This window comes from Varroa jacobsoni, unplaced genomic scaffold, assembly GCF_002532875.2.
Source record: "Varroa jacobsoni isolate VJ856 unplaced genomic scaffold, vjacob_1.0 scaffold_202, whole genome shotgun sequence".
Lineage (NCBI taxonomy): Eukaryota > Metazoa > Arthropoda > Arachnida > Mesostigmata > Varroidae > Varroa > Varroa jacobsoni.
In genome coordinates this window covers 79,538-105,258 of record NW_019213104.1, presented here as the reverse complement: position 1 = coordinate 105,258, position 25,721 = coordinate 79,538, and the positions used below count along the sequence as shown (strand labels likewise).

The 25,721-nt window shown below is 39.4% G+C and overlaps 1 protein-coding gene across 3 annotated transcripts in view; it reads right to left on the bottom strand.

Annotated features, from left to right (window-relative positions):
• Positions 1 to 25,721, bottom strand: part of Ncc69 (sodium chloride cotransporter 69) — a 57,287-nt gene that overhangs the window by 8,078 nt on the left and 23,488 nt on the right. For all 3 annotated transcript variants that reach the window (XM_022855358.2, XM_022855357.2, XM_022855359.2), the window contains exons 2-6: positions 23,188 to 23,454; positions 17,963 to 18,188; positions 1,830 to 2,076; positions 1,116 to 1,279; positions 834 to 938 (exon numbers count right to left, since the gene is read on the bottom strand). In XM_022855358.2, coding sequence (XP_022711093.1) covers positions 834 to 938; positions 1,116 to 1,279; positions 1,830 to 2,076; positions 17,963 to 18,188; positions 23,188 to 23,453 — 1,008 coding nt within the window. In that variant the 5' untranslated portion in view covers position 23,454. The remainder of the gene's footprint in view (positions 1 to 833; positions 939 to 1,115; positions 1,280 to 1,829; positions 2,077 to 17,962; positions 18,189 to 23,187; positions 23,455 to 25,721) is intronic.

Here is a 25,721-nt window from a genome sequence, read left to right as displayed (position 1 = left end):
TACTTTTACTATACCTAAAGAAAAAGAGTCATATAAGCGGAACTATTTAGACGTACGCGAAATGTCATTGCTAACGGTAACGTTCATCCGATATGGCCAACATAGTCATTATAATATATTCCTCCTTTAATCCGTAAAGAAATTCTTAATAGTATCTGCGTGTTGAGCTACATTAGTAAGCATAAATCTGTAGCATGTTGTAAATATCAAAAATTATAACGGAGTTTAATTTTTACAAGCGAAAAAGTTAGGAAAAATGTAGATATTCTCAAAAATGCAGAGGCTTAAAGCGGTTAAAAAGTCCAAAAGGTGAAAAAAGTTTCAAAGAAACTAACCGTTCGAACTTATTTGGATTACCTACTTGGAAAATTATGTTTTTCTTTTAAAAATTGCCGTTAATAGTTCTATAGTAAAAATCCGCGTGTATAAGTTTGAGCTATTTTGTCTTATTTTCGATTTTTTTAAATCTAACATCTACTGAAGAGTTTCCGGTTTGCCTTATGAAAATTTCCTCGGATTTCTCAGAGGTCGGCCGAAAACTTGCACTAACGTAAACCGTCGATTTCGGGCAGAAACAGGCTTTTGATTTTTATAGGGTTTTTCCACTGTGAAGAAATCGGACAATAGCTCATCTTCGGTTATATAGCAAAAATGCATTGTCTTCCAACATTGCGAGCTTATTGCTCTATTCTAGGAAGAATAGACCCAGATTTCTTCTAATTTCAAGAATGGCAAATGAATGCATGCCCGTTACAAAAGTCAATCTTAACTTAGGTGCCATATTCCTCAATTGTTTAACAGAATATCTTTAACATATACATTATCAAATTGACCTTCGATTCCCATTCGGTTCCGATGAGAGCGATGCAGAGAATGCCGATACAAGTTATACCACCAATTATCCGTACAAGATTTATCGAGTCGTCAGCGGCCAGGACCTGTTTTCAACGAAGACAAGTAATGAAATAATTAGACGATCATACTCGGTATTGCTGCCGATGTGTTGACGACGTTATGGAAATACCGTTTTGCACTGAAGTAACTGAGTGTTCTTTTCTTATGAGTGAGGTAACTGACTTGCATCATTATCTACAATATTATAGTTAGGTACATACCTCAGCAATTTCGACCCCGTTAGCATATAGGACGTCCCGAACTGCCTCGGCGAATCCTACTACATACATGGCTATAGCAACCGCATTGGCTAACGAGAAAATGATACCGATGGAACCACCGAACTCCGGTCCGAGTGAACGCGAAATCATGTAATAGGTGCCACCTAACAGACAAAAAAACAGATGAAATCAAGGAGCAACAGAATATGTTTAACAACACTATGTAGAATTAAATGTTCATCTACAAAACGCAAATGGGATATATTGAAATAGGGTAAATATCGAATACACTTCCTCTAATCACTGTCGTTTTCATACGATGAACATCTGAACAGATATAATTGTATTAAGTTACTGTATGGTAAAAATAATAATGAACTGCAGTTGATTAATCCATCCGTGGGTCCATCTAAAGACCCCTCGAAAAAATAGGCAAATTTAGTTACAAGAATTTGATGGGTTCAATGAGTTGGACGTTCATACAAAAGATGGTATTTGTAGGAGAAACAAACTACTCAATTTCATCATACATGTATTTTCGTAATTAGTAGAAATATTTTAAGGGTTGACACTCGTTCGTTTTAGGTATGTACTCCTTCGAAGCCATTTGCTCGCCTGCCCTAAAAACATGGACGACGTTCTTTCCCAGCAATGTCAAATATCCCTTTAGCTAATAAGTTGAAAGTAAGATGAATAAACCAAATGACAACTAACCTCCTTTTACTTCACCGTTGGTACAGATAGCCGACATAGACAGGGTTGTCAACATGGTCACAATCGATGCCAACACGATAATGATCACGGATAGCCCGATGCCTGCCTGTCCAACAACCCACGACAGACGTAAAAACAAAATCACACCCCAGATATTCAACAGTACACGAACTAGGACGCCTTGAATCCATCCGAGTTTAACTGCGGCACTTGAGTCCAATGCGGTGGGAGATTTGCCGCTTGATTGCTGAAAACGCCATAGGAATCAATAGTAGGTTAAGACTTATGTACGTTAAGTAGTACTATAGATGATAAAAATCATATATTTCGCAACGTCATATTTCTCTGATTCTGCTACGATTTAGAAATGTGATGGCAACTTGTAAATAGTCAGGTGGTAGTTCCTCGGATCATTCGTTCGAGTGAGAGAATTGCCCTCTGGAGCTATTACCGTCGACAATGTATACATAACTAAAGTGGATGACTGTGTTAACTTCAAATTTTCTCTGGAATAAAGTGCCTTGTTGGAACGGTCGCGCCCGATATCGTGCAAACGAATAATATCGTCTGGTCAGGTAACCCAATAAAATGCGGAATATTTCAAATTCGAGGCACTATCAAGTGAGAAAGTAAATCAAAGCTACAGAATGATGTGAGTCGCAAAGTTTGTCTCAGTAAATGTCCAGTTGATGAAAAAACCTTCTATCACGACAGTTACGGTCGAAAAATTTTTTGATCTTCATTCTGGCCTCAGTACCATATTACACTTATCGTGGTTATTTTTCTCATAACCGCTTCCTCATAATTCACTTTGATAAGGTCTATGCTGATTTTAGAGGTCAAGTGAATATGATAAACATATCAAAAAAGTAGTGTTCGTGTTTATTCCTGCCATTCCCTTCATTTACGGAAGAGGCAAGTGACCTACAGGTTTAGAGACGCTGGAGCTGGAATCGTGTTTCCGCCGTTGTTTACAATTGGCAATAATAGGAAACGTCCAGGACTGGCATAGTTTTAAAGCACCATAATAACAGTTCTGCTAAAACAGGTATCTAAATCGTTAACGCGTGTCACGCAGAACCATCGTCAACTCATCGTGAAAACAAATACCTACGTTAAAGAAACAACACTGATGAATTGAGTTCTCCGAAAATTAACCTAGAACAGGAACGCATGATCGCTTGCAATTACACCTACCAACATGTATATATATATATATATATATATATATATATATATATGGGGTTTTCTCGCTTGCTCATCATAGGGAGAGAAACACCACCGTACTGACCAAAGTTATTGACCATACGAAACGGTACTATAATGGACGAATAGTTATAGGCGCTGTGTCGGCAGAATGACATAACAGCTTCATCCCTCACAGAAATGATGAAATTTCGTTGATACGATGAAGAAACATGGTGCTTAGTAAAAGAAACCTGTAATCTCCTAATCCCGACGAAACCAGGAGGTGGACAATGTATCAAGGTCAGCTAATAACCCATATCAGTGTTCAGAAAAAATTGAATAACGTTAGTTACAGGTAAGCCATGTGTACAGACCCTGAGCTTGGCCGTAAAGGTAGCACAGATTCGAGTAACCTTTCCTAATGATAACTATATTGTGAGCGTCTTAAAATAGGAATATACATTCGCTTTTAAATCTTTGCATTATAGACATGCATCTAGGTGATGAAAGAATCAGGATGAGGCAGTCAAAAAACAACTCTGAGATCTAATTCTTGCACTGTTCAGCGAAAATGGCCTCCTCGCGGTGGTCAAACATTGGCTCACAGTACTATTATTAAAATTAATCCACAAATCTTTGTACGTTAACGCTTTGAGTTGAACGATGTATGTACACTGACTATGGCCTTGTAATCACGCTATGGAAGCGATAGGATATTTCTCAAGGACGCACGTGCGTCGCACGAATCTGATTGAAGTTACTCTATATTGATGAGGTGTTTGATCTCGCCCTTAAGAGGTCGCTTGCTGTAAAGCACGTCTTTCGTTATTGCAGATCTTACGCAGATTCAATGGCTTAAACAACCTATCATGCCATGAACTCAATGTTCGATGATAAAAAGACGAAAATCGCGTATAGGCGTATATATATAAACGTATGGTATAATTATACTGCTACTGACTTCATGAATTTATATGTGTAACGTTGTTTACTTTTTGTGAAAAAAACAACTTGTTTTTATTCTCTTTTTATTGTGTGAGATGTATTTCATTTGCGTTTTTTGTATGCCTGTGTGAACCATATTAGATTAACCCTATTATAGCTTTAGATTGCCACATGATAAGATATGATAAAGCCTGAGTATTTTATATTTTTCGCCTGTAGTCAGCGCTACGCAGTTTATCAGTTTAAAAAAGAACATGTAAAATCATTAAGATATAATCTAGGACTGTAGCGTCCTTATGACCACGCGACAGTCATGACCTCTCTGGAAACATCCGGTTCGCAAAGGCGCAGGACGTTTGCCTACTCCTAAAGCCGGTCTGTATTTTAGTCGTACTGTTGCATAATATTATGAATTCCTAACATTATCTAATGGAAACACAAAACATTTCCGCAAACAGAAAGCATACCAGCAGCCAGTTGCTACTAAGGCCGTAACGTTTGTTAGTTATATATATATATATATATATATATATATATAGAAAAATTAATACATGCAAATTACTGCTACCATACCCGCCCGTAAACGCACCCCATCCAATACATAGTACAATAAAAAGTATGTATTTTTCCCAAATCAATGGAGAGGTGTGCGTAAAACGCTGTACGTCTTTCTTCTGCCTGTTTTCCTATTAATGAAATTTTCGTAGTTCAAAAAAGACACGTTTAAAAAAGCACCGATGGTGGAATCATCATTGTTAATCGCCCGATTTGTCTTCACTTTTGCACTATTACCATTCCAAAGTGGGCACCGATAAGCTCCCACTTCGATTTTTCCCATCTTGCCCTGTTTCTCTCCCTTACAGTTTTCCAATGATACTGTTGCCTAACCGTCAACAACAAGTGCAACAAGTATGGAATAAGGAAAAATGCGTCTATTTGATAGAAAGTAGTCTGTTAAAACGTACCTGATCTTCGTGAATTGCAAAAGGTTTGTTGTTTGTTTTTGCTGATTCGATCCACCTTCTATGATGACCCTGTGTCGTTCATAGTGACCTGTACGATTGTGAGCATTATTGATTCGGTCAAGCACTCCATTCAAACAACGATAACAGATAAATGTGGCATTAACATAATAGCAGCAGAAAGGACCGAAAGGGGGGGACGACTTTTTTTTTGACGATTATACTAGTATACGATTTCACAAACTACTACAATGGACCAGAATCTGCAGAACCTTCATATACCTATCTCGGTTTGATAAACTCCCTATCACTGCATCAGCACGCTACAGCCTGGAGATTGTCATGGTCATGAATGTGAAAATGGCCAAGCTGATAAGTAAGGAAGATAGTCGATGCCTTTGTAGCTGAGTCTACAGTAGCATCAGCACTGCACTGATGGTAAACCATACCGTTATGTAATAAATACATGATCGCGTTGCGCATCGTTAGTCATGGGAAATACGTAGCTTATCGATATTTATCTCTACTAGGTTGTTGTGATATTGTTCTGTAGTTGAAAATCCCGCTGAGTTCGGCGTTGTTATCTCATTTTCAACTTAGCTAAGTTGCTGACATATTGAGATTGTGTTTGCACAAGTTAAATGTCATTAAATGAAGTTACATATGAAAATCATTACACAGTTTGATCTTGATCTATCTAAAACAAGTCAATGTTATTGATGACGAGTTATGCAGCTACAGTTCGTACTCACAAGCATTACCTAAAAATAATAGCCTTTTAAGGTAAACAGAGCTTGCACAACCTAGGACACCTATGACTAATAGACACTTAGTCTTTTGTGACTTTTGTCCTGAACGTATCTCGATTTCTCAGCTTGTGCTTTGGGCATTAAGATAAAAGTCCCTCGCAATATTCACCAGTTATTAATAAGCATATTAAAGTCTTATTATGCATTCGTTATAAATTGCACGACTTCATGTGTCCTTTTCCCACAAATCTGATCTTTATTGCCTGCGCATGCGGAAGTACGCATTTTCGGACGCTTTGCGGCCTTTGATTTTATACCATTGCATGCACAACCTGATAAAAACTGCACATGCAAGTTACATAAAGTTTTGAGCGATTAATAATTAAACATAATGAAAAAGCAATCTTAAATTTCCCATATATATGTTTTGCTGTTCATGTGACCCGTTTTATAGCACAACTGTAAATATCAGCGTTAAATTTTTTGCTCCATGTTTCATTTTATATGCCTAAAATTAGAATAGAAAATAGAAAAATTTTGGTTAGCCCAGGCTTCCGTTTTCTGAGTTATAGATATCGCTGAATGCTGTATTGACAATCGAAAACCGAGATCATACAAGCCAGTTTATGGTTGGAGGGTGTGAGTGAAGGTAGTTTCACCGTGCGTACTGAACCGAACCCAGAGAACCTACCACCCCAGAACCAGCATTTTCAGTTGTTATTGTGTTGTTGTTACTGTTGTATCTGAGGCTACAGAAGTTGTAGGTAGCAACAAGAGTTATATCGCGCCGCCAATAGATCTTTCTACACGCAGATGGCGACGGGCCTCCTCTCGGACTCTACAACGCCTTCTCGTTCGGACGCTTGTGCTAGGTTGCTTATTGGGGCTAAGAGCTCTGAGAGCATCAAAGTGCACGGGTAACTTTTGCCTGCCGCAAGCACGGTATTTAGTGCTTTCGTCACCCCTGTTGCCTAGATAGATTTGGCTACGTCCGTCCAGAATGAGATTGCTATTAGTAGTGAGATCATTACCAGGACGACTGCTCCCCTCCTATTCGGTGCCTGTTTCAGGTTAGCTAGCTCAAGCGGCACGCAACAAACGCGGTTCAAAAAGGAATGTGCAATGTGGCTAAGCTTTTTTGATGATGCCTGGTTTTTTGTTTACTTGGATTGGCGTCTCGGGCCGACTAAAGCTCTCTAGGTAGCTAGCCATGCGACCATACCTAGTGGAGGCTAACCACTACTTTCGCGAAAAAGAGAACTAAGGAATAAATAGGCTGGCGTCGATATGAAAGAGAACTATTGCTCATTACAGTCACCTGACGAAAAAGGAGCACGGACTTGGGGTATCCACTGGATCTATGAGCTGCTTGTCGTTATTTGATAGTGACACCATAATGTATGGCTATAGTAGTCGTCTTAAAGGTACTTCGGCCAGTCGTGTCTTAGGCCATATCCTTCTCCGTTGCTTTCGGGTGGATCTGGACGGATGCTGCGCTTGGGCGTGCTGTGTTTCTGTCGACTGGCACTAATGAGAGCGATGCCTGGCTTTGTCGGTTATAAATGAAACAAGTACTTCTTTACATGAGGAATATGAGGAAAGTAGCAAGTTCGAAAAATATGGGCGAAGTCTTCAGAAAATACAGTTACGTAAAATTAGTCAAGCTGTACAGGCAGTTTTTAAGTCATACTGCCGTCGGCTTCGAAGTACAATCATTCTAATAACATAATCTGTCAAATAATAAAGAAATCGTAAACTGATGTTTCGTGTTAGACTGACCAAGTATAATACGTCGTTCTATTCCGTCGGAAAACTATTATATCGTAGAAACTCGTGCCGCTGTGATAGTGCATACCGTCTATGGAAACAGTTTACGTCTCGTATCTACATCTCCGATTGAACTGCTATCCCACGCATATATGGAAAGCAGAACGGCTTCTGGTAGCAGGTATTTATTCATAGAGCAATTGAAGATTTTCAGATTTGCAGCTTGCTCGCGCGATCGATTTACCGATCGCTGCTACTTGTATTACCCAAGCAGGAGATCTGAAGACCAGGATGAGATCCTCGATATTAAGAAAGCCAAGCTTGCATCCAATATTCTAGAAGAGGATGTAGCCCATTACTGAAACCACGCCTTCATGAGAAATTTTGCGCGGCGTGAATTTGCTTTTGGAAATTTTTCGAAGTTATCCGCCAAACAAACACGCGTATTTAACGAAATGTCGACAACCACTAACTATGCACGAAGTGCTGTTTGCGAGATAAAAAAAAGTTTGAGCAGACTGCACTAACGATCATGACATTACGTCTCACATAAATCGAACAAGAACACAATAAATCTGGGGCTTTGAAAACGATTCACGGGACACAAGTAGATGATATTTTTTCGCTGTAGAAAGATACGCTTAAACTTCGAAAACGCATTCGACCGGTCTTTAGCTGGATATAAAAGATACTCACTGAACGAATTAGCTAGCAGCCTTATTTTTACTCATCCACGGCTGCGAAGGCATTGGCATGCTGGCTATCTTCATTGAAGCAAAGATATACGACAAAATAGTTCAGAGAAAGCAAAAAATTCACTTTGAGATCTCTGTGCTAGGCCCTGTTCCTTGCCAAACGTCTAAAACTATTAAATCTAACATATCCTTAAGTAAAGAGGTTTTATAAAAGAGAACTGGCAAAAAAAACAAAGAATTTTAAATTAATTGTCCTCGGTACACATTTTTTAATCTCACAGCTTCTTTATCGGGGCGCATTGGATTCAAAAATGTTAGTATAGATTTCGTTTCTATTTATATTATCTTATATATATTAAATACTCATTTTTAGTGTTTATATCACCATACATGCTTCTTAATTTATAGGATTTATGAAAGAAGTAATGACGGGGCGTATCTGGAAGATCCTATGAATTTCAGTACGTATTAGGGTTGTTTTTGTTACTTTACAATAGCGAAAATCGTGACAAACGCCAATCGTCCCTTTGTAAAGCGTCATCACGAAACTTCATCCCTACAGTGTCTTTAGTCCGTGAACAGCAAAGGAACTATTGTTGTATCTACTGAAAAACAATTAGCTAGATGTGCCGTACGCTTCATTAAACGCGACAGCAGACTACAGTCCCCATAGGACAAAAGTTCTTCAAAATACAATCGCAACTCACTCTTGATTCAAATATCTCAAAGTCATCAACAATTAATAATATTCATAACGTTTCAAAGTGTTATTTCTAGTACTAACAACAGGAACTATTTGCATGCTACACATAGTGTAAAATATAATACCCGCCTATTTTCAAACCGATCAAAGGTAAGGATCTAGAATAAACAATAGCAGACGAATTCAATTAGTTAGTTTTTTTTTTTTTTTTTTTTTTATAACGAATTGCTATGGAGAAGGAAATACGCAGACGATGTAGATCGTAGAAGTGCCGGACATCAGTGCATACTCATTTCGACTTCGGCCGTTTTTTCCGAGACAGGGCTGCACACCAAACTGAACTCTATATAATGACTTAATAAACTAACCCCTTAACGACTAAACGAATGCGTTATTGATGTCGTGCGATGGTTTGTGGTAGCAGTACATGTATCTCTCCTGATATGCTTCCTTCAACTTCCCTGCTTTTCCCTGCCAGGTCCTTTTTTGCTTACTTTCAACAATATGTGTACGGTTAGGCCATGATAAGGCTCGCAAAAACGCGTTCGACATCAGCCGAATTGTAATGCTTTTGAAAAATAGGCAGGTCAACTTTATAGAGGCAGAAGTGTTTTCACTCCTTACAAGACAAACACGTCAGCTGAAATAGATAGCTTACGTAAGTTTCTATTTCCGTTTTACAGAACACAGTTTGTCCCCATTGTCAGACATGACAATTGGAGTCACCTGACTAACTTATTTCTGCCATCTGTATACGCCAACTATTATGGAAGTAACAATTATTTGGAGACTGGCTCATTTGTTGAACAACTAAAAAACAACCGTTATAATCTTTTGATATGTAAACGCTTGAGTAGTCAGCCGAAACTCGAAAAATTAAAATTTTTATTTTGTGACAGAGTTGGGATAATTCTAAAATTGGATCGATGCGTTTGTTGCGTAATTTTCGTATTTCTCAAATAAACGTTAAGCCACGCAAGTCGATGGAAAAAGGTGAAAACGACATCAATCTTCGAAAAAAACTATATATATATACATCTACATATATATATATATATATATTTTTTTTTGTATGTATTATATTAGTGAAGGCAGAAGATAGTCGAATATATGAGACTTATGCTTCCATAGTCGGCACAGTTATATTCCATCTATTGACGACGGACGCGAAATTTAAGAGTCTCGCCTCCTGCTGCCCTTTCGGGTGTTCAGACGTAACATATATCTGTCGCGTTCGTGCTTAAAATGACCTTGACGTCTTCCCGAAACGATACCCTGAACGTTCTAACTGAATGTCACATGACACGTCCAGTTTAAGCCCTTCAGGCATTCTGAATTTTGAAAAAAAGATTTCCAAATACCCATTTGAACATGGTAAGATTTAATACAAGTAAAAACATTGGGTCGGTGCAGACGTCCTATTTTACAGCGGCCCTTTTCTAGGATGGGTCAACTGATGCACAGGAATACATGAACACAGCTTAACTGATTGAAATTTGTAAACAATTATACTATATCTCTCGTACAGTAAAGGCAGAAGCTGGAGGCTGTTTAATATTATTCAGTTGCTGATTTACTGCAATGTAGATCATCGCAAATATAACGCTATTTTTAGAGGTGATTAATCACTGTAGAGAAATATAAGTAAGAACATTTAAAAACACAAAGAAAAAGACAATAGGCAATCGTGTTACTGCTTAGGATACGCTCGCGGCAGCTGCGACAGCTAGCTAGGACATGTTTCACCTATTAATAATATATAATATGCGATAATAGGATAGGCACGTACTTTCGTCATGGGTAGTTTGCAGGATAAGGTGCATACGTTAATGAAGTTATTTGAGTTCGTTTTATTAGAGACAAAAATAGAATCAAGTGTATTTCTATGAAGTTTAATGAAAGCAAATGCCCCTTTGGTTTAAAAAACGGGCACAAGCTATTCATCAAACGATTGCAGTTCACCAGATTCATAATATACGATATGCTAATGAAATATGTGATAATGCAATAGACATGTTGTAACTCAAGCAGGGCCTTTTACTTTATATGATATATAAAGTGGCCTAGCACGTCCTGTTTCACTAGTCGAAATAGGACATGGTTTATGCTTCGACTCGATGAACAAGTATGTTACGACATTTCTAGTATCAACCACCATGAGTAGTCTGTCTCGATAGCAGCTATAGAAGTATACTTGCTACCTTCCAGTTATCTTTTTTCGTGTTTAATGCTCGGTAGAAAAGGTTTTTGCTATTTTCAAGCTTGTGGCTAACCATAGGTTATCGCGTCGTATTGGACATGGCCTGTATGACCTTCGGTGGAGCTTCAAATGTGGGCAAGTTCAATACGAAGCAACGAAACGAAATCGCCTTCCCCCCTCCCCATTTTACGATATATGCCTAATGACCTATTAAAGTATAAACCAAATTTTCACTGCAAGCGTATGTATACAAATAGTCGCTTATTGTATGTTATTTTGTCCAGACAACTGGGCCAAAAAAGAAAAATGAATCTACCGGCAATATTCGTTATGCGTGCCAGATACGAAAAATACCATAGTAAGTAAATATCGTACATGCTGAAAATTTCTTCAGTCGTATATGTTTTTCAAAAAGAACTTACCTAATATCGATATATATTTATGCCAATTCGTTTGACGAATTAACTTTGTTTAAGCAAAGCGTTGAATGGGTAACGTGAACTTAAAACTAGAAGTCCACAGTTAATATTGAGGCTTTTTATCATTCCGTATTGGCGATAATTACAGTAATGGAGTCAATGAATCCTTGGGGACGTTACAAACGAAACGGTAGCGACCCCGGACCAATAAATGGAAACACGAGCTGCGATACGTTCATGTCTCTATTTACAGGGAATTGTCACTTATAGATTCGTACCACAGGTGCTTTTTCTATATTACAGTTTCATTATTAAGATACCAATCTCTAACAGATTTAACTTGTAAGAAAAAAAGAAGTTAAAAAAACTTCTATAAATGTGGCATTTAAGCTGTTTTTTGTCATTATTGAAATCCTGTTGCTATCAGAAATATATTAAATCGATCGTTATATATTTCTAGTTAAGTTTAGCCAAAGAAGTGTCCGATCCCGCAATGTCGAACTGGAGAGACGGTCTTTCAAAATGATGTAGCAATTTAAGCAGTTTTTCGCATCGAACCCGCGAAGCTATTGGCGGATAACCAAATAAACTGATTATTTTTTGTCGGTGATTTCTTTAATTACACTGAGCACTGCCGTTAAGTGCTGTTTCAAGTGGCTGACCGCGAGCGCGAAACGAAGTATATTCAGGGTTGGCTTATTTTATTTCTGTACGGAAATTTTTTCTCACCGTTGACGCTGAACGTTCTCGGTACGCAGTGTCACGTTGGCCTGACAGCCAATAGTGCATCCAGCGCCACATACCGTCACGATATACAGGTGCATATAAGAGCTTTTTTAACTAGGCGATTTCTAACATAATGTATGGCTCTCGTTGGTGCCTTGACGGAAAATAACAATACTGACACTGCTTCTGCTGCGACTGTTGTGCAACTAGATTAGCGCAAAAGCTAGAAATGACTGGCTGACACATTCAGCCGCGAGCTTTCTACATGGAATGGAAAAAAAATGGTAAAATATCGGCATCGGTTGTTGTTGTACAGAGGTAAAGGTTAATGCAAAGCATCAATCGATGCGGTTTGTAATGACGTACCGCTCGTTCGGACCAAACGACTTCATCGAGCAAACGGACAGGCTTCTTCCCAAGCCGATCAGCCTCTGTTCCTCATCTCGAGCTTTTTCGACTCCCCCAAGGTGCTCCCTGCATGCTAACTCTCCTTCTTTCCGCTTTCTAGCGTCTCCCGTATGATCACTTCGGTACGAGAAGGGACTGCTGATCTAAGTTACTCTTAGGACGGTTTGAAACCTCAATGGGCATCAATCCTACAATGCTCTAACCACGTTTCCATTAGTTACTAAACAGAACCAAGTATATAATTTACAGAGAGATACGCAATCTGAATAAATGGATAACATGGAACTGCAGGAAGCTTTTTGGTAAAACTATTTGCGTTTAGTTTTCGTATTGTTTCAGAATTTTATAGTTCATATCAACATTATGACTGCAGCTGCATGTTACGGGAACTAGGAGCTAACAGTCCTCGAACAGACCAGCCGGAAAAAATGGATCATGATATGCTTACATGAGTTCTGGTAGATTAGTTTTAACATAACGTGTATAATACGTGCGCTAATTTTAGTTAGATCTTGCAAATGATTTCGCTTCACCTGGACTCCCACAAAGGAGTTCCTTGACGGCAAATAACGTAGGAAATCACTGCCTTAGAATCATTTCGTTATAGTACTGGACAATGGATGGCTCATCCCTTGCACCGTGATGTTAATGTCTATTCTCTGCTTGGCACATTTTGGGATACTTTCGGAAAGGCAGTGACGATATTTTGATGTATAATATCAACAGCCCTATAGTTCTAGCTTATTAGGGTCATATAATAGAGAACCTACGAAAATTTGTTTTCCTTTCATATAGCACTAGAGTAACGGTTTCTTATGGCGAAATTAGTTGTTTAACAGGACGATACGCTGAATAGAAGAAAATTTCTTCTCAACGTCGCGCCGCTGTAAAGGCTACTGATGAGAGCCTTTTTCTGCAGAGAATTCGACTGAAAGCAATTTTATTGATCGTGGCTGACAAAATCAACAGTTTAACTCATAAAGGATTGAAAAAGTTCAAACACGTGTGTATGCATGCAGCCTTTAGGTTGAACGCAGTTATTGTAGAAGTAATGAGCTCCAACTTAGCTCAATGCAATTTTACTTGGACTTTCACTGGTTTCGATTATATACTTTCTTTATTCTTTTCCTTAGCAGAAAGATGTACATGCACGACTTCCTAACCTGAGCATCAGGCTGGTTAAGGTTCTTGATGGCAGATCTAATCCAATGAAGCTACCCTAACGTGGGCTGTGATATGCCCATCGACAGGAACTATTGTGCCGACAACCTATGCCTTTACAGAATAACGACAGTTTTCAGTCGGCGAACAGCCTGACGGTAATAAAAAGCTTGCGAACTTCTAGGAGGCTGCGGGAGGCTAGGCAGATTTCAGTTGCCCGAAAGATCTGCTGCAGCATGGGCAACAATTCCGCGCCGACTATAGCGCAGGCGTAAAGTAACGGCCAACAAATAAGAACGTGGAAAGATCAATACAAAAATGAGTAGTGTATGCACACCTGCAGAAGCTTACATGTTTATTGACTATTATATATAATACAACATCTTACCATTTAGCTGTACAAGGAAAAATAGATCGCTAAGTCTACTAACATGGACGACTTTATAACACCGGGCGACTGCATTCGAATAACACTTGCTAGGCTTGTTATGCCAACATAATCGTCATGAGACCCTAATCTCGTAAGTTAATAGTACGCAGATATATAATGTATGTACGAATATTTAAGAGGACTTGTCCTAAATTATCGCAAGTAGGCAGAATATGCTTCCTAAGATTCTGACTCTAATGTGTTTTGCGCAATTACAATGTATATAATGAATGTAATCGGTGAAGTATCTATGGTATACTTATCATTAATTAGTTTTCTTCGTTTTTTTAGGCTATAGTTAAAAAGCGTTTGATTACACATAGAATATTTGATGCCATCCCACTGCCTGGGAATCGTGAGCTAGCTTTTTCAAGAAGCCCACCAACGATAAGCTATCGCCGCGGGTAATAGGTAATATATGATATTATAGCGTTCGTCAAATGTAGCCATCGAGAGCACTCGAATTGACACCCCTTACGTTCTTGCCGGTGTCGATACTAGTGTATACGATGGATAACAATTGTGATCATCGAGGTGCTGCTTGTCAGACCTATAGACGGTTAGACGTGGTGTAATAAATCGTAGCGCTCGTAAGGCTGTCACAGAGTGATTCGACCACATAGCAACGGCTGGGTTAATTAAAACTTGGAGCATTTATGGCGACGTAGCGATGACTGGTGTTTACGGTTAATTATATTGATTGCAGTTTCCTCCGCGCAGGCAAAGCAAAAAGGAGCCTAAACATAGCGTACGCTGTTAGCAGTGTCCATTGGCGCCCATCGGGCCTATACAAAAACAGCTGTAATGACTGGTTAGTCAAGTGTGAGAGACAACCGCGGCTTCGAATCCCCGAACATACGAAAATATACGGATCAAGGCGTAGCATCGACCGATAACGCATGTCAGCGTACGAACCGAGAATAGTGCTGATTTGCCGGCGACCATCGCGATGCTTTTCGATCGCCTTACCCATTTTCATGAACGGCTTTTGCAAGTACATGATTAAGGAGTATTGTACTTTCTAAAGGGAAACGCTTCTTAGCAAGACCCAACGAATTATACCGGAGTTTTCAAGTAAACTGAAAAGTTGTGACTTTTGAGGATAGGTTCTTAAAAAACCCAAAATACTCACATATTTAATGACGTTCATGTGATGGCTGAAAATCGCAGGTGACGATTGTCTCTTCGATCGACATTTTTACGTACGCAACTTGGCCAAGCTGCACGCTTGGTGCGGAACTTATTGCTTTTTAAGGTCTAAATATACCAATCTAAAACAGAAAGATCAACTCTCGCATCGGTCAGACATCGTATTCGATTTTTTATCCTGTCATTAATGGCAGCCAATTATATGTGGGTGCGATTACACCTCGAAGTAACACTAATAGGGTTCTGTTGTGTGAAGGGTGTGCACAACGACTTAAACAGAGAAGCACCATTTGATGTTGAGGCCGATGTCTAGTGAGAAGTTAGTTCACCTCTTTATTGCTCAATCACATCGATATGTATGTACGACACAGAAAGCAATATAGTAGAGGAATTGCATAAATAGCAAAACGTTGTCCTCAAGGCGATGCTTATTCCTTCAGGCTTCGAGGTCCTGCGCATCTAAATGCTTGTATTATTAGTAAGTAGTACTCTCCATCTTGTGATGAGCAATATCGGAGTATTCCACCCTCGAGCAGTTACGTGATCGCTAGCGTATTTCTTTAGTTAAACAAGTAAATTGAATTAAAGCTTGCAGATAAGTTAGTTAAACTGTGATTAGTTTTTTTGCAAACCGGAAAGCCGTAATAACTACATAGCAGAAGTTTATTTACTAAGTGTAATTATTTTCCTGGCTATTTCATTCATTAGTTGCTCACTTAAAATTAGTTTGTGACGCCCATCGGCTAACTTTTACTTTACCTAATAGACAAAAAATGGTTTTCAGCTTTGCACCCCAGGTTTTGCTTAAAGCTGCTTTATTGGCTGCCCTTTATATCTCAATGCTGCCTCTGTATGCGGTACAAAATAAATTCAAACACAGGAGTATGCACAACGCTATGTACTTTCTCAATAAAAACGGAATGTTAAAATAATGTGCGCAATGTCTCATAAAACGTATATTGTACGAGTAGTAAGATGCCTATATGTACGTGCACGGTTTAACCACAATTGAAAAACCTAAATTGATTCTCTCAAATTATCTTTCTTCTTATAACTGAGATTTTTCATAAACTTATGACCTATACTCCAAGGGGAAAATGTACCCAGGTCTAGATGGAGTTGACCGAGTAAAGAGCAATACAGTTCTGTATCTATCTTTATGAGGTTTCATAAAAACGCCTTTGTATAGAAATAGAGATACAGCCCATTTGCCTGAGTCTTCCTTTAACCCCACACGCTTCGTCGTTATATTATTAATGATTCTTCGCATTATAATTTTATGGGTTTCCCTTAAGCACTGGTCTTGTTTACTAAGCATCTGAGCGAAAGTGATAACATGAGGCGTTGAAGGTGAAAGTCATAAGAGGTCCTCGTGATAATACTTGATACTTAGCATAGGCCCTTTTACCATCAGGACCTATATTAGCCGATACAATATCAATTATCAAACTAAAATAGTATTAGGCCAGCAGCCCCAGGCTGCATAAGCAAGAACGCGGTTTTAACCTACCCCGTGTAAGCAACTGCCATTGTATCTATAGGCCAAAGTAGATTAGGACAACTTAGGACAATCTCTGCGCCAAGCTCAACTGACTCTTGTCGAAAGCAAAAGTTTTCCATTGCAATCGCGGCTAATAAACACCAAATAGTGGCACTTCAACAGAACTATGAAGATTGCTTCACGGCGACTAATTATATTGGCATACATAGTTATGCTTAGTCGCTAACATAATTACTATTAAATTCCTCTGACGCTAGAGTCACCTCGTTTGTCGATGGCAGCAGTGGTTCTATAGTAAACACAGATTTTTTTTTACGGAGTGTTATCAGATAATTAGCCCAACCAAAAGCTGTCATAGAAAATCGCAAAAAGTACAAACGAACTCAGTTTGTTGCCTTAATTAGATCGCGCTTAAATACGGTAAATATGGCGGATAATATATTATGCATATTATGTACTAAACAGAGCTCATTACAGTAGATATTTGATTAATAAAGATTTTTCCTTATGGAGGAACTGCTAATGCTACGAACACAGTACATGTGCTTTTAGCTTGAACCTGTTATTAGTTGAGTAATAGTTCAGGAACCTGGATATTTTATTAAGATCACACGCTAGAAGAAAAAACAATGCGGCTGAATATACAATAGGCGAGATCTATTATATTTTATCGACCTTTTATAATTTTGCTTGCGATACGTGTAAACTTTTTCTTTTAGATTTATGAGAGGAAACTCTATGCTAGCTTGCATTCAGAAAAAGTTACAGTAAATTATTTCTATTTGCTCGACACAACAAACAAACCTCTCTGATTTCAGTTAGAGAGACCATAAAAATTAAGGCAAGTGTTATCTGAGTTTTAGGCCCATAAGGTCTAGTATTCATCCTAAATGGATAAAAGAAACAAAATTTTCGTACACGCATAGGAAGGCTTGCATAATAACAACATTTTTTTTATGATCAACTTTTAGTTATGCCACAAAAAATTAGCTGAAGCGCATTTATTAGATTGTTAATAATACTGCATATCATATATTAGCAGCAAGATATCCCAAGCAGAGAAGTAATATTTGATTCCTTGCTAAAAGCTGGACCTTACGATCTTCTACAATCTTTCAATGTCAACTTACCTTTTCAGGTAGCAGAGATAATGTTGCATTGTGCAATTCGTCGAGGGTCGGCCTATTCATATGACCATGCACACTCATCACGTTCCGATAGTGATCCAGACGGGGCAGTGCCTCTCTCGTGTAGTGGTGCAGGGAACGTATATTGTGAGTGTCATACGAATTGTTGTACATTCCACCAGCACACCCTCCGCCGCCCCCATGGCCTCCTGCGTGATCGTCTTCATCACTAAAAATAGGTTCATTATGAGCAAGAGATGTGCAAATTATTAGGTTGTTGAAAATAGTAGTGTAGATACATTTAAAAAGCACAGATATTCGCTAACACGTGCAAGTTGCCCTTTGTCATGTAATCCACTCGGAGTAATAATAATAGGGTTTGACAAGAATGGATCATTCAGGCCAACGCAAACAAGTCGTACGAGATAACCTGCTATATCACTAACCCGAAATATCTAAATAGTACAACGTATTACCATAAAACCTCACTTGAACCATCGCTTTTCAAAAGACGTCCCATGAGTTTCGGGAAGTCTTGGATATCCCTTTCCACCTGGTCCTATTAGCGGGTACGCAGGAACCGATCTCTCAGTAAAAGCTAAGTTCTGCTTGTAAGCATGTTCTTCAATTGACCACGGAGCTACCACCTCTATCTAAAAATAACTCGTAATGCTGTTCGAAAATAACGAAGAGATACGTGTATGTATATATATATATATATATATATACGTATCTCTTCGTATATATATATATATATATATATATATATATATATATGTTTCTCATTAACAAATGCGTTTAGGGTTAAATGCTAGTAGACCAGAGGCACCGTCCTCTTGTGACTTAACATGAACGTAGCGATCACGTTCTTCTACTCAAAGAAACGGCCAGGGATTGCATGGTGTTGAGACCTAAATCGGAGTGTCGTCCTTTTGATATTAGCCATATCAGTCCAGCAAAAAGCCTGTTATATTCTATTTGGCACCAGTCGAACATTCATTTAACATAATGAGTTGCTGAATAGGATCGTTGCCGTTTCTGCTGTAACTGTTTTGCAACGAGGCGCATTTTGGGTCCTGCAACTTCTCCACGTATTCATAAAGTCTATATGCCAGCTATATATTTTTAACTATGTGATGCGATACAGATTCCATTAAAAGATTGTCAGCAAGTGTATAATTCCGCGAAGCCTTTACGAATCAGCTGTAGAAGCTTGTACAACACAAGCAGCACAATGTTATTAAATCATTTCTGTCATATTGCTTACGATTTTGTTCCTTTAGGCATTAAAACACAAAAGCGTTAGCGCACACAGTGTAGTCGATGGATAGGCGTGCCATGACGGTCAAATCATTTTACCATGTAGAGTACACCTAGTAATTTGCAGAACATTTATTTCTTCAACAGTGCAATTTAATAAGAATACGCTTTTTTTCAGCCAGCTTATTCTCCACTTCGCTGCGTAAACTTCCCTGGTTCCCGTGCGAAGCGTGAGTTTCAAATGATAATAGTGGCGACACAAATTTACCTCCTGAAGCGAAGTGTCTCTGAAAGCGTTTCGTGGGAAAACTATCGATGGATGTGCATACACGGCATGTTAAGCCAGGTTCTTAAGAAAGCTCATGAGGTCTTTTATTTGAGCTCACGGGTCACTCATTGCCCAGAGTTGCAGATACCAACAACATGGCGTGCATTTTAGTTCAGAATAACATAGATGCTAATAACACAGCCCGCAAAGAAGGTCGGCTGGCTATCATAGCAACTGTATATATATAGCAATATAAAATCTAACCTTACAGGAAATAATATCATCTCGCAGGAGATAACCAGTTAAAGCATAAAGATACGATACTGTCAACACCAACGCCATCTAGCAGACGGTGCGAATTTGAATACACAAGGTTACGCAAATACTCTCATGTCCTCTCCATTAAAGGTATTTGTACGAGTATCATCGAATTATTACAAATCGTATTACGCATCCGAATAATATCAGTAAATATTACGTCTCCTAATATCCAGCGAGAAAGTAGTTTAAAATGCTTTAGATGTCTGATGCGGTGAGGGGCTATTTGGTCATGAGTGAGTTCCTACGGCAATCAGATGTGGGAAGAGAAATAGACGCTGAGTACGATATACATCTAAAGGTCAAAACCATAACGACGGCAAAACCCTATTAGTGTAAGCACCCTAATTTCGTGTCGCAGCGTTCATTGCGTATGCCCATCATTTCGCCTCGTTAGTTAGAAATAGAACCGCGAAACGTACATAACTGCTACTGCTATCCTAGCGCTACAGTGGCTCCACTCTTATCCATTATGGATACATTCGGGACTTCAAGAGGCTGACCTCATGATCGGTCGTTCTCACATGACTAAGTTTGCCTCTCTATGAATACTATACGGTTTGGACCAAACGTATACGATTGCAGGTCCTCATGATAGTTTAATAGCTAGCTTATTCGACTGTTAATATTAAGGACATATTATAGTGTCGGTTCGATTCCTTCCATAGACACGCTTTATTTTGTACTAGGAGCCAGCCTTCTGATGAAATGCCGAACGGCGACACCGGAAGTAAATAACTGACACGTAGAGAAACGCAATTTCAATAATCGCTATTTGTGATCAAACGCGAAAACTGGTACCCAGATAGTCGGCGTTACATTCACAGAAATAGAATCAAACAGATAGTGAACCGTTAACTGTCGTTAAGATTGTGTAAATGGTTATGATTGAGTGAACTTCTATTGAACGTAATTTATGAAATTCATCGATTAGTAAGGACACAAAGTGACGATAGCCTATGAATACATTCACATCCGAGAAGTTTGGTCCCTCCAGAAGTGCGCGCGTCTCAATTATGAGCCTAGCAGTACGATACGATTCGTTTTAGATGAATCACTAAAACTTTAAATCACAACGAGGTAAAACGTACTTAGGTTATGCTCATGGCTTCATAAGACTAAAACCGCTATTCGGATCAATACTGAATAAACCATTTTGGCTGCTGTTGTCAAAAATCGCACTTATTTTTACTATTTCGCTCCACACCTGCTTGAGGTTGCACGCCTTCCAGTGCTGTAGCCTCATAAAGACCACATCGTCCTAATATTGTCCGATCCGTACGGCTCTTTGAAATGTCATGAAAGTCAGCCTAACTTCTAAAATTTCGCCCTTTCGCGTTTAAAGACTTCGCTGTCATCGTGGGGTAAGAATCGAACGTGTTGCTCCCGTCAGTTCAGCGGATTTTCGACAGTTAGATACCATATCTATCTTACGCTTTTCGATACTGTACGTGTGAAACTTCCATCATGAACTGAGGCCAATGCAATTAAAGCGAATGTTCCATTAAAAAATAACTAGGAGATCACCACCCAGGAGATGAGCTAATTATTAGATTGCTAATATTACCCCTCGCTTCATACAAATACGACTGTTTTTCACGCTCGACGTAGAGGCAGCCTTACGTACTAATACACGCCGAGCACCCATGCTCGAGCGATAAACATGGAATCATATACGCTGAAAGGTAAGACACAAAGCAATCGCTTACAGATGACCTCCTCCTCATATACAAGTACATATTAGCCAAGCCCATAACGATTACCCACAAATCCATTAGTTATTTTGTTTTTAGCGACAATGCTTAGTATCTCTTTTTTTCAATGGAAAATGGTCATATTATTTACTAAGTCGGTTACACAGTCAACACTTGAAGATACCGTTCTGCTGGATACGAAGCTGGCCATTTGGCAACGACAAATATTTAGAGTGTCTTTGCAAGGACCATTCATAGTTTTCATACCATAACCTTTCAACTAGGTATAGGTCACTGCCGATAATAATCCAAAAAACAATTGTACTATTGTTTATGGTTTACAGCCAATATAATCGTTACAGTGAATCCAGATACTGTTTATCGCACAAAATTATGCCAAAAAAGCGTTGCCATCAAACGCTCAAATTCTGCTTTACACTAAACCAAAACTTAATTATTGCGTCTTGCAGTTTTTTTGAAGGAAAATCGAATTCAAAGTTCAGACGTTGCTATAATCGGCTTCATGTCGTAGGAAAAATGCACCGCGGAACACAACCAGCAAAAGCTTTGACTGATAGCAGACGACGCGCGGTTCAATTCTAAAACCCACGAAGGGTTATCTGTTACCATACCTTACTCTTTCTCACCACGTTACTAGACCATACCGTAGACCCTATTATGGCGAGATATTCCCTTCGTGTATGTACATACCCAACGAACGTTTCTGTCCACTTACTTGACACGCTTGCGCTACCAAAACCCATTGCTACAGACAAAATTGCTTCAACGGTGGCGGCAGCAGTACAGATGATCTATTGAACCGCTGGCACCAACACAGGCGTAAGCTCAGGCGAAGTTACAAACGGCGAATCGTCTTAATGCATAAACGACTAGCGAGTGATGGCGTGAGACGACCCCGCATGCCTTAATGAGACTCTACTAAGGGCAGGCAGGCGCCCTACTAGTCCCACTACCTGTTGGTTGTCGGTCTTAACGCCACACTCGTTGCATCGGTCGCTGCTGCTAGTAGCCACGCGGAAATAGCAGCTGCACCTTTGACCCCGCTGATGGCTTGGACTGCGTTGGCAACCGCACGGCGGCCTCCTAAGTCTGCGGCCTGACTCCGTAAACGATTATTAATATGCTGTCGCAATATCCTATAGTACTCCGATCTACCTCTGAACGAGTACATCTCCTTGTGCAGGCAAACAGCCGGCGCAGGGCGTAGTGGTAAGAGACACGGGAAAAAGCTGAAGCAATCTTATGGGCGGTATACTTAACGTTCGGAGACCAGAAAAAATGCTTCTGACAATGCAGGCAAGGATCTTTGGGGGGCACATAACTCATTAAAGAAAATGGTTATGAGTATATTAGCCCGAATATGCCGCACTTCGATAGCTATAACAGACAGTGTGGGAGACATACTGTAACGAGTCAATACATTCTTCAACGAGTTGCCCCTATTTCTGTTGACGGTTATTCAGTTTAAGTCGCTGTGTTATTGATATACTATAGTGGATCTGTAATGGAGTAGTTACACCTCAAGATAAAAATGGCTGATCCTAAATTTAATGGGCTTCTGCTAAGGCCCAGTCATGCAATGTTAAAAACCAAGGTAACACAAAGGTTTTTACATTTTTTCACTCTTTAGAGCTCGAAGAACGCTTAATGTAGACTCGCTTGCTCACCTGCTGCTGTGTCGATCTTCGTCCTTTGATCCTTTGGCAAAATCGACCTTTGCTACTTGAAAGCGGCTTTGTTTGCCGCCCTTGCCGGCAGTTACAGTGTTTGAGTCTTTTGCCCCCGGAGACTCCTTATTGTTGTCCTGTTTATTGTTTTTATCCATTGCGATCCATTCTTCCTTGCCCTCATTAGCTGCTACTGCTGCTCCTGACGAGTTCGGTTTTTTCAGCACACCCGGCGGCGGAGACGCCAACTTCGCTGTGTCTGGCATGCTACAAAACAGGATAAAAGATGAATAAATTTACTTTGTTGTAAGACGCTTCTGCATATTCTTATACTTGCATTGAAAAAATGTGGAAAAGATGTGTAATTTAGAATATGTGACAATAGAATTATTTCCTATACGGACCGAATGGAGCTTGTTATCCATATGAGATAAAATATCGTAGATTTTTATTTGCTAGTGCATACCTCATGGATTCTCCAAAACAGTTTTTATCTCAATATTTGTAGATTCAATTATAATATCTATATCATAGTGGAAATGTTGTTCCGCTGCGGTTCAATCAGCGAATTTAACATTAAGAGACGATAGAAGGCAGGCCTCTGTTTTTGATCTGTTTGAAGTAGATGCAGACATTGATTCTGTCGAAATTGGCCTACTTAGGGCCTACTATCTGTCTTTAGATAAAGCAAAGGTTCATTCTATAGCCCTTTGATTTTTTTTTGGATTTTTATGTAAACCGACAAAATTGCTGATTTACAAACATTAACAAGATGTCTAGCAATCTTTAGGTGTCATATATATGAGAATGCTCTAGCAAGTCTTTGAAAACCTTTACTTTTCCTAGGCGAGATATAGAAGTTTATACTCAAAGTTCTATTGCAGTAGCAGCTCCAGCAGTCAGTTACGACGTTGATCTCAGTATTCTAAATAAATAATTTACATTTAGGGGTAGCGTGTACAGCTTACAAAATCACCTAAACACTTCGACAATCACACTATTGCGTGAATGTTGAACTTATAGAAAGAAAGGCGTGTTCAGGCCTCTTTTTAGCCCACGATGACGCGTGGTTTGTTATGGCATCACTTCCTCTAGTGGCCCTAACGGTTGCGAGAATATTTTTAGGAACCGCATATCTCGCTTTCCCATTCGAGTTTTGAAATATCGCAGTCATCTATTACGTTCCGATATGAATCATTGCATTGATGGTAGCATGACAAGTCGGCTGAGTCTTACTGGCCTATTCCCTTGTTACCACCACATAGTCGAAACGAACAAATGATAGCAATATCTAAATAGCCTATGAGACACCTATGAATTAAGGCCTAGCTATACAGTTGACGCATTAGACAGCTAAGTCGACGCATCTTTACTCACCTATCAAATGCGCTTGCGAGTTGTTAATACTAATATTATGATTTACATACAACAAACGATGACCTGCATGCATGAATGCACGATGAACTGAAGCCCATCTTTCCCTCTGTTTATTCCCGGCATTCACATCCCACCCACACGACTCGATAGTGGGGCCGGGCCAGTTTTTTTCTGTCGGCACCTAAAGAAACGTTGGATGCAGCGCGCTCCGGTTTACTGCATCGCGTTCAGCGCTCTGGACGCACATATCGTGCCTCTATTCGAAGTGCCAATCGTGCCGTTTCCAGGTTCATCCTCCCTTTCCCACTGCCTTACAATACAACTCCACTGTGACAAACGGGTTGTATAAGGCCAAGAGGCCAAACCTATTCATTCATTCATTCATTTCCGATTGTGCGCATCGGCATTCGTGTTGAATTATGGACTCGTACTAAAGCCGCAGTACGTTTTTCCATGAGTTGCACAGCTGACCGGCAACAGCGGATTATTTCAGTGGGCTTATATGATTCTCCTTGCAATACTAGTGTTCATTAGATCTGCTAGTAGGTTAAGGGATTATTGCGACGATCTAGTGTGAAAGTGAGCATAATGTGGAATCTGAAATCTAAAGATGCCACGTGAGCATGCGCTCGTATTTATCTAATAGTTAGAAACGTAGTAGAAAAGATGAGCGCGATCGATACATTGTGCTCGCTAATTAAATCCTTGGATGGTTCTCTTTCTTTTCGAGTATAGTGTTCGGTACTGCCGTTGAGCATTGTTTGAGACCTTCCCGATCCGGAACGAGATATCTCTGTCTGCGTGTGGCTTCAGATAAGACCATCACGTGCTTCTAATATGGTAAGCAAACACGTTAGCACTGAACAATCACGAAGACAAAAATGGTTTTGCTTTGATTATGAATTGATAAACTAGGGGGACGTATTACCATCTTCATCTATTGTCTAGTAAGCTATCCAAGATTACTATTCATTATCGCTCATAATAGTATCGTTAGTTGCAAGTAGAATAAATTTATAGGTCACGGGAAAATAATAATCCACATGAATGTAATCTAATAATTAGGAAGAACCTTATCATAGGACTACGAATCAGGTGCATATCGTTTTGCAACGCTCTGTCTTGGGCGGAACGGTCCGAAGAAAAGAAGACTATAT